The 8,407-nt window shown below is 43.9% G+C and overlaps 1 protein-coding gene across 1 annotated transcript in view; it reads left to right on the top strand.

Moving 5' to 3' along the window:
* Positions 1-692: 692 nt before the first annotated feature.
* Positions 693-8,407, top strand: part of LOC308100528 (uncharacterized protein) — a 52,069-nt gene continuing 44,354 nt past the window's right edge. Inside the window, exon 1 of the mRNA XM_080449594.1 lies at positions 693-1,611. Coding sequence (XP_080305720.1) covers positions 930-1,611 — 682 coding nt within the window. The 5' untranslated portion in view covers positions 693-929. The remainder of the gene's footprint in view (positions 1,612-8,407) is intronic.

The following is an 8,407-nucleotide window of genomic DNA, read 5'->3' as shown; positions in this document are numbered from 1 at the left end:
GTGTGTGTGTGTGTGTGTGTGTGTGTGTGTGTGTGTGTGTGTGTGTGTGTGTGTGTGTGTGTTGGCCATAGGAAGGAGGGTGTTGACTTAAACTTCGGCGTTTCCCCTTTTCTAGGGGGCGGGGTTGCACTTGACTTTGACTTGCACTCATTGGCCACAGGTGCCATCGATCAGGGACTTATCGGCCAGTGATTGGTCTCTGCCTGGAGTTTCCCCTGGCCGTGTGTTTTTTTCAACACTGTGTGGAGTATGTGCAGCGTTGCCATGTCCGCTTCTTATAAGCGACTTTGCGTTTGTTTTTCCTGTAAAGTTGCTTGTAAATATTGGTGGTTGGCACCAAAAAAACGCAACCACTGGTTGCGTTTTTTTGGCTTGTTTCATAATGTTGTTTAAACATTGTTGTCCTCAAACATTTCCCCCCAAATTAATATGTATTTGTCCACAGACAGACAGACTCCCTCCCATCTTAAAATATTTTGTGCCAGGGATCCCCCCATAAAATGTTTCTAAAAATATTTCACATTTTAAAACATTTCCTCAAGATTTTTTTCACAACACGTGGCATCTCGGCTATTTTCAAATAGCCAATGCATATGTTCAAAGGGAGAAGGGCTCGCTTCTTTTGGGCTTGTTTTCATAGACCCGGTTGTTTATTTCTCTCACACAACCTGGCAACATTGACGTGGAGTAGTGTGTGTGTGCCTGACTAACTGCGTGTCTGCTCTGTTGGAGTGTGTCTCTCTGTGTGTTGGTGCTCGTGGCGCACTAACTTCTTCCATCCACAACTTCGCGTCGGACTCAAACTTTGAGAAACGACCAGAAAGAGTCTTTTTAAAGGACTTTTTGGAAGTGTGGAAACAACTTATTTTCTGGTTGGGTTAACAGGTCTTGAGGAGGAAGAAAGAAATTAAGATAAGAAGAAGAACAACATGGCAGACGCAGAGGAACACCGAGTCTCTTCCAGTTCTCCTCACTACTACGACGAGGACTCCTCCAACCTCATCGGAACGACGCCCATGGCGGCCAAAGAAGACGTTCTGGGGTCTTTCAACGAGGCCACGGCGGCCAAACAAGACGTCCTGCTGAACCACGACATCCTGGACCTGGTGGGAGGCGCGGAGGACGCCCTCCAGAGACACATCGCCGAGGACGGCTGGACCCACGAGGAGGAGCCGGACCTTCTGGTCGCGTCCCCCCCGACGCCTCCCCCGGTGCCCACCGAGCCGAGCACCGAACCCATCCGCGTCACGGAGCTCGAGGAGGCGCTGACGCCGGAGCCGGAGGAGGAATTCGAACCCGAGCCCCCCGCGGTACCGACCCACGCGTGGGACGAGGAGGTTCCAGACTCCACCACAGCCGAACCGGTTCTCCTCCTCGCCCCCAAAGCCGAGCCGGAGAGTTCGCCAGAACCAGAAGCTGAACCAGAGCCAATCCAGCAGCACGGTGACGTGGTCTCCTCGCCGGTGGTGAAGGAGGAGGAGGAGGAGGTGGTTGAGGCTCCTCCTTCTGCTCCTCCAGCAGCAGCAGCAGCATCAGAACCGCTCCCACAAGAACAACCGGCTCCGGTGGTGAAACGTGCAGCATCCGAACCAGTACCGGCTCCGGCAGCGTGTAAGTACTGTAGCCTTAGAGTTCGAATCGAATAATTCGATCAGCGTGCAGTCTTTATTTTATTATTATTATTATTTTTTATTATTATTAATGGGGGGGGGGGGGGGATTGTGTCAATGCGCCGTTAATTCTTCATGATGCTCCGCAGTTATAGTCGTCGCTCGCCGACAAAAGCGCAGATCTGCAAGCTCACGGCGCTCACTGCGCTTTTGTTAGGCGAGCGACGCCCGTTTTGTAATTTTGTGAATATGAATATGATGAGGGACCACCACAGCCAGCATCTTGTGGGTGTCTGTCCAGAGAAAAGGTGTCAGATATATATACACATTGAAAGTGTTATTTATTATAAACCGACTTGATCATCTGCACTAAATGAAAAGTTGGTGAATTTGGGGTTATTATATTTCTTTAGAATATTTCCTAAACCCCCGATATACTTTTTTTTTTTTTGCTTTACCTCAGAAGCTATAGGTGTTAGCTGTATAGCCACTGTCAGTGAATGAGGGTAAATTACATTTAAATAGCATAACGCAAAAAAGAGCTTTGCCCTTTGAATCTAATTCAAGCCAAATTCAGTTTTTATGATAATAATAAACAACGATATGGATGGATCTTCATCTTCTTAGATGATGGGGATGAGGAACCAAGAAGGATGATGAGCTAGCAGGTTGAGCTAATGCAGGCCCACCTGTTTTTGACAAATAAATAAACAAACCTGGGAGGGGGGTTGCTTAATAGCAGATGAATTGGACTTGTTCACTACTACCTGATCAAACTGGATCATCAATAACGCGTTTCTATAGGTTTCGGGTGCCTGATTTGACTTGCAATAATGCTAGGAGGTGGTGAAGAAGATGGCATTATGGCAGACAGTGGCCATCTGCTTTTGTGCCTGTGCTGCTGCTGCTGTGTTGCTAGCACACTGTGTACCACAGATACACCCCTGATTACTCACACACAAAGGAATCTGCCTCTAATGAGCTCCCTGGTCCACTCCCTGGATATGTCACACTCTATGACAGGACTTAAATACAATGGCTTTCAGATCCGTCATCATCGGGTTGACCGGCTCCTAGACCGGCTGCTATGCCGGCCGACTCCCCAAATAATTTAAGACCCCCCCTCCCCCAGGCCTTTTCTTGGCCTGTGTTGACGGTGGAATCGGGTCTTATGGTTTAAATGTTATAACAATAGGAAACACTTTACACAGTAAGTTGCTGTGTTTTAATTCACAAGTCCTAGTTTTAAGAGAATTATAATGCTTATAGTCTTGTTGGTAGATATACGGTATAGGCCTATAATTGCTTTCCCTGACATGCAAGATAGCTTGGAAGCTAGGAGAGGAAAGGAGGGGAGGGGCAGGGTGGGGCTGTGTGTGTTTGGCAGAGAGGGCCACAGGCGGTCAGTGCTAAGCCGTAATGACTGAGTGACGGCCCGTTTTAATTGTCCACTACTGGCCTACATCTTATTTTGGGTCCCTTACGTCCATCAGCCCTTTGTTTACTGCTGGCAATGTGGTCAGGTGGATTAGAGAGGAGTGGGCCGGTGTCAGCCGTGGAAAGACAGTCGGCTTACACTGCCTGAGCCTTTGTGGGTGTGTGTGGAGGCTTGTCTCTCTCTGGGCACAAGCTATTGTGATTGTGCGTGAGTGTATATCCTTGTGTCGGTCAGTATGTTTTGCTTGTGTGTGTGTAGGCCATTGTGAAGCCGTTCCGTCTAGTGTTGTTGTTTTGATCGGGTATCCTAGTGAAGCAGTGTAATCGCAGCACATCAGTCAGATTGCCCTCCCCTAAGCAATAACACACGCACTTCTCTGTCTTTTCTCATCTGTCTCTTACACACACACTCTCTGTCGCTCTCTCTGCCTCTCTCTCTGCCTCTCTCTCTCTCTCTCTCTCTCGCTCTCTCTCTCTCTGTCTGTCTGCCAACACAGCAGCTTTTCCACCCTGAGCAACAACAAAAAAACCTGACTTCTGAATTGGATATTGACCTTAAAACCCTATTTGAAAGAAATAGTGAAAATAACGAATGTACAAGCTCACAACGATTTGAGTGTGAAGGCCTGTTATTTTCACTGTTTTGACCTTTGGTGGAACATTTTTTAAGATTGTAGTAAACATGCCCAAAATAGAGATACACCAGGTTGTAAGTGATAAAGCAGTTTTAGATCTCACTGCTTATGAAAGTTTGCTCACAAATGCCCAGTTCCAGTAAACGATAACCTGAAATACTGTATTGATTTGACTGTAGTCTGTATTTATTTTATTTACATGAAAGACTTTCAGCAGGCTTTCTTATACAGATTGATTTAGTAAGGAGTAAAAAGGTCTGAGCCATAATGCCCAGATCAGATGACATTCCTCCTGAAACCCTGTAAAATCATACAGGAGAATTAATAGTGCCAGAAAGTTGGTAAGCGTAAAAAAAAGGGGTTGGAGGGGTTGTTTTCCTAATTGAAAGCATTGAAATGATTTAAATCTTTCTTTCTTTCACCTTGGTATTAGATGTGCTTGATTGAGGTCTATTCTGTGCAAAACGATGATTGATTTGTGCAGATATTACACAATGAGCTTCAGGTCTACATCTTGGTGACATAGTCTGGGTTCTGTGGCTTATACTCCAGAGAGAGAATCACTCCCCATTGCAAGCGTTGGTTGATTTGAGAATCCAAGCATGTGTACATTTTAATTGTGTAATATTCTACAGCAGGACAGGTGGCGTAGAGCAGTGGTTCTCTAACATTTTTATGTCAAGGACACCCACATTTATACTTACTTATTTGACTGTGAACCCCCATAAAAGATGCTGTGCCAGGGACCCCCATAAGAAAAGGTTTGTCATTTTTCAAAAATGGCTGATCTACAAGCTTACAACGAATCTACAGTTTTGTAGATTGGCTTCTTTCGAATGGCCTAAAAATAAAATGGGGCAAGTGTTTAAACTGGTCTTCATTTTGCTGAGGACCCCCTGGAACCCCCTTGACCCCACTTTGAGAACCACTGGTGTTGAGGTACTCGACTGCCACCACAGAGTCGGTGGTTCGATACTCTGAAGCAGTGACTGGGCGCTACAACACGATTAGTAGCATTTTATGTTTGGGGTTCTTGATGGGGGGGCTATGATTTCCTCGCTGCATTAGCGACCCCTACTGGTTGATCAAGGCAATGGTTGACCAATGTTTTTTCCCCAGCTGATACTATCGCCCCGCCCAGGTTCAGGTTATCCTTAATCTATACTCTGTTGTACAATGGTGTTTCACAATGAAAATAGCAGATCTACTGCTATTTTTGGCATGCAACACCCTTGCACGACTAAGTATAAATCCAGTTTCAGATGAGGTCAGGTCAGTGTGTAACTTACATTTCTGTAGTCTTTTGGGCAACACCAGTGGCAGCTACCTGCACTAGGTTGCCTCAGCTGTGCGTAAGTTCAAACATGGCAAACATGTTTTTTTAACTTAATTTATAATTTAACATTTTGTAAGGGTTGCACCAGCTGAAATAGTCCCAATGTAGGCAGATCCAGAAACATTCATGTCATGTTCATGTTCAAACATAGTTGCACACAAGATATTTTCTCTACAATACCTACTGTATACATCCCTGGACAAGAAAGCACTTTTGAGCATGACTCAGGTTGGACCTACAAAATAACATTACATAAAATTAAAGTACTTTATTTTTGGAGAGGATTATAACGTGGTAAATGACAATGATAATGAAGAGGGCTCGCCACAGATCTAACCTAGCAGTCTATGCCCCGAATAGCTTTATCCTTTTAATGAATAGAGTTGATAAAATATGAAAGCCCTAATTTGCTGGGACTATGGTATGCAACAACCTTATTCCAGATTGATCAGCCCGACTGTTTGCATTCTGTTAATTCTGTGGGAGGGGACCGTGTTTTTTCAATTACTTTTTCATTTAAAAACAAATGTTTTGGGCAAAATAAAATAAAATGAATGAAAAAAGTAATTGAAAAAACACTGCCTCCTCACGCATTAGAAGGCCAATATCAGTCACCGGAACTAAATATGGGTGTTTTCGATAAGTCTAACATGGTTAAAATGGTGTTTGAAGTTACAATGGGTTGTATAGGAAGGAAGCGTGTCTGATAAAATGAATATCAAATATCTAAATACCAAATCAAGCAACTTAAAAATCATTTGGGGTGCTCGTGAAAGCCAATGTAGACATTAAAATGACCCCAAACATGTTTGACAGTGAAATATCCCTTTGAGAGAACTTGCACACAGGCTGCTGTTCATTACAGCGATCTGTTATTATAACTTTTATTAGCAGGAGTCCGTTAGAAACTAAAATAGTCTGGCTGGCACTAAGCACCACCCCCAAAACAAATACAGCATGTTCTAAGCTGTAATGGGGGGAACGAGTCTCCGGGCTGACATGCAACGCAGTGCCACTCATTGTACCATCCCACCCACCCGATAGCATTAGGCATCGGCAATCTTACAGGGTACTGTTAGGATCATAGGAGAATGCTTAACATCGCACTACTCAAGTCAGGGCACCTGTTCTGTGGGGAGGATAGGAGAGATGGTTTGAAAACCGCTCACTGTCAGGTGAAAAGCAGCAGCTGTTGACTCCATGTGTGTCGGAAGACGAGACACGTGTAGCCTCCACCCTCCCCAGACCAGCAAGTGGGGGTTGGCAGGACACATTGGGAGTAGACTACTGTTTCTCAATGTCTGGTGGTCCGGAGACCACCAAGGGTCCAAATGGACGCTTACGGGTCTGTAACTCAGAGAGTGTGCAAGTGCAATGGGTTATTTCTGTCTCCCCAACACTGTAAAATCCTCAGTGTTAATCCTTAGTGTTAATTTAACTCAATGATTTTTTTACACAGACCCGTACAGTTACAGACCCGTAAGGGTCCATTTGAACCCCTGGTGGTTCGTTCACACACCCGGTCGTTGAGAAACAGTGGAGTAGACAACTAAATGGGGGAAAAATGCAAAGCACTGAATAAAAAGAGAAACCGCGTTGGTTTAGAGTTGATAGCATTGGGTGTGTTGCATTGATTTTTGTTTGTTCTCAGGGTGAAGCCTGTATTGCATTGTGTGGTGATAGTGAATCAATGCTTAGAATTCATGCCCAGTTTGGTGATGTAACACCACACAGACGAACAGACCCTCTTATAGGCTAGGCTCATACAGAGCCACAGCTAAAAATATATATAATAATGATACAAAGATCCTGAGTTACCATACAAAAGAAAACGTATAACGTGTGAGTTATAAAATTAGTCAGTTTTGCTTTAAAGGTAGGCTAAGTGATTTTCTTATGATCTTCTATCCGAATATAAATAGCTCTATATTCGGATAGTAATTATTGTTATAGAGTGTTTGTTCAGTAACAGGAGTCTCCATATCTCTCCATCTCTTTATTATACGGAAAATGTATTTTCAGGTCCGGATAGAGAACTCAGACAGGATCAAGTGAAATTGGAAGTGATGGCACAAAGAAATGAGCAGACAAAATTGGAACTGGAACACTATGCAAATTAAGCTGATAAATGGGTACTCTCCCCTGATTTGCTGAAATTTTGGAACCCACCTGAAAATGTATCTGTTTATTAAAGAGCTGTAGAGATGAGGAGACCCCTGTTATCCAACAAACACTCTATAGCAATGATTACTATCAGACTATAGTGCTTTAACCTTTTAACACAAAACGTTTTGTTTTAACCAAACAATATCACTTACCCAACTTTTAATTTCAGTCATAACATGCCATCATTGTTGACACTGTATGCATGGACATTTTGCCAGTTAGAGCTACTGCACGGGGGGATTGGCCGATGGAATTCTGGGTATTGTAGTTGCTTACTCAAACTCCTGTCCTCCTGACGTTTTTTAATTTGATTTAAATACAGTGGTGTGGGTGTATATTATGGATTTTTTATTGGGGATATGTTTAAAGGACCACGTAACCCATTTTCAACCTTATGTTCATATAATTGGTCCTCACTAATGCTCATTATAAGATTGCACCATTTTCCATCTACTCTCTCTGCGTCTCATTGGTGGGCTGAGGTCCGGACAGTTCAGAAACCTGCCTACCCCCATGCTGAAATGGAAGCCATTGTTCTTGCATTCATAAAAACATAAAAGTTTAACATCTTGTTTGAAATGTCCAAATCTGCCTACCGACGGATGATGTCACTGCCAGGCAGGGTTCGGATTCGGAACTGTTCACAGCCCTCTGAGACACGGAGTGAGTAGACAGAAATTGTGAGGACCAACTATATCGTCCCATGTTCAAAACTGTTACTTTTCAGGATTCAAAACGTGTCGCTTCACGCCTTGTTTTGAGCTCGTAGATCTGCTACTTAGTAGTATGATCAAATAGGGCGTTACTTACTTTACGAAAAAACTCAAAAAGTTATGGAGAATATGAATATCAGAGGTTTCTGCCCGACAGCAACGATATGAAGATGGGTTGACAATGGAGACCAACCTTTTCATTATTTTTTTGTCGGTAAACACACAGGATATCCTCATTGGGTAACTGAAAGAAAGAGTCCAATAGACCATATTCACACGGCGGCCATTTTGGAATTTAACATTGAAAGTGCCACCCCGTTGCCGTGGCAACCGGGTGGCACTTCATTGACTTAATAGAAACACGGCCGCCGTGTGAATATGGTCTATGGGAAGATGAGTGTCTTGAATTGTTTTCAGGGGCCAGCCTGGGAAAGGGGTGGAGTCAGTCAACTTCTAAGTTCTATGTATACTGTATGTTCTATGTATAACCCCAAGCCATGTCTCCTGTGA

Source organism: Gymnoscopelus braueri (genome assembly GCF_963280865.1).
Source record: "Gymnoscopelus braueri genome assembly, chromosome: 14".
Lineage (NCBI taxonomy): Eukaryota > Metazoa > Chordata > Actinopteri > Myctophiformes > Myctophidae > Gymnoscopelus > Gymnoscopelus braueri.
The sequence above is the reverse complement of the archived record's forward strand: the minus strand, read 5'-3'. Positions and strand labels throughout refer to the sequence as shown.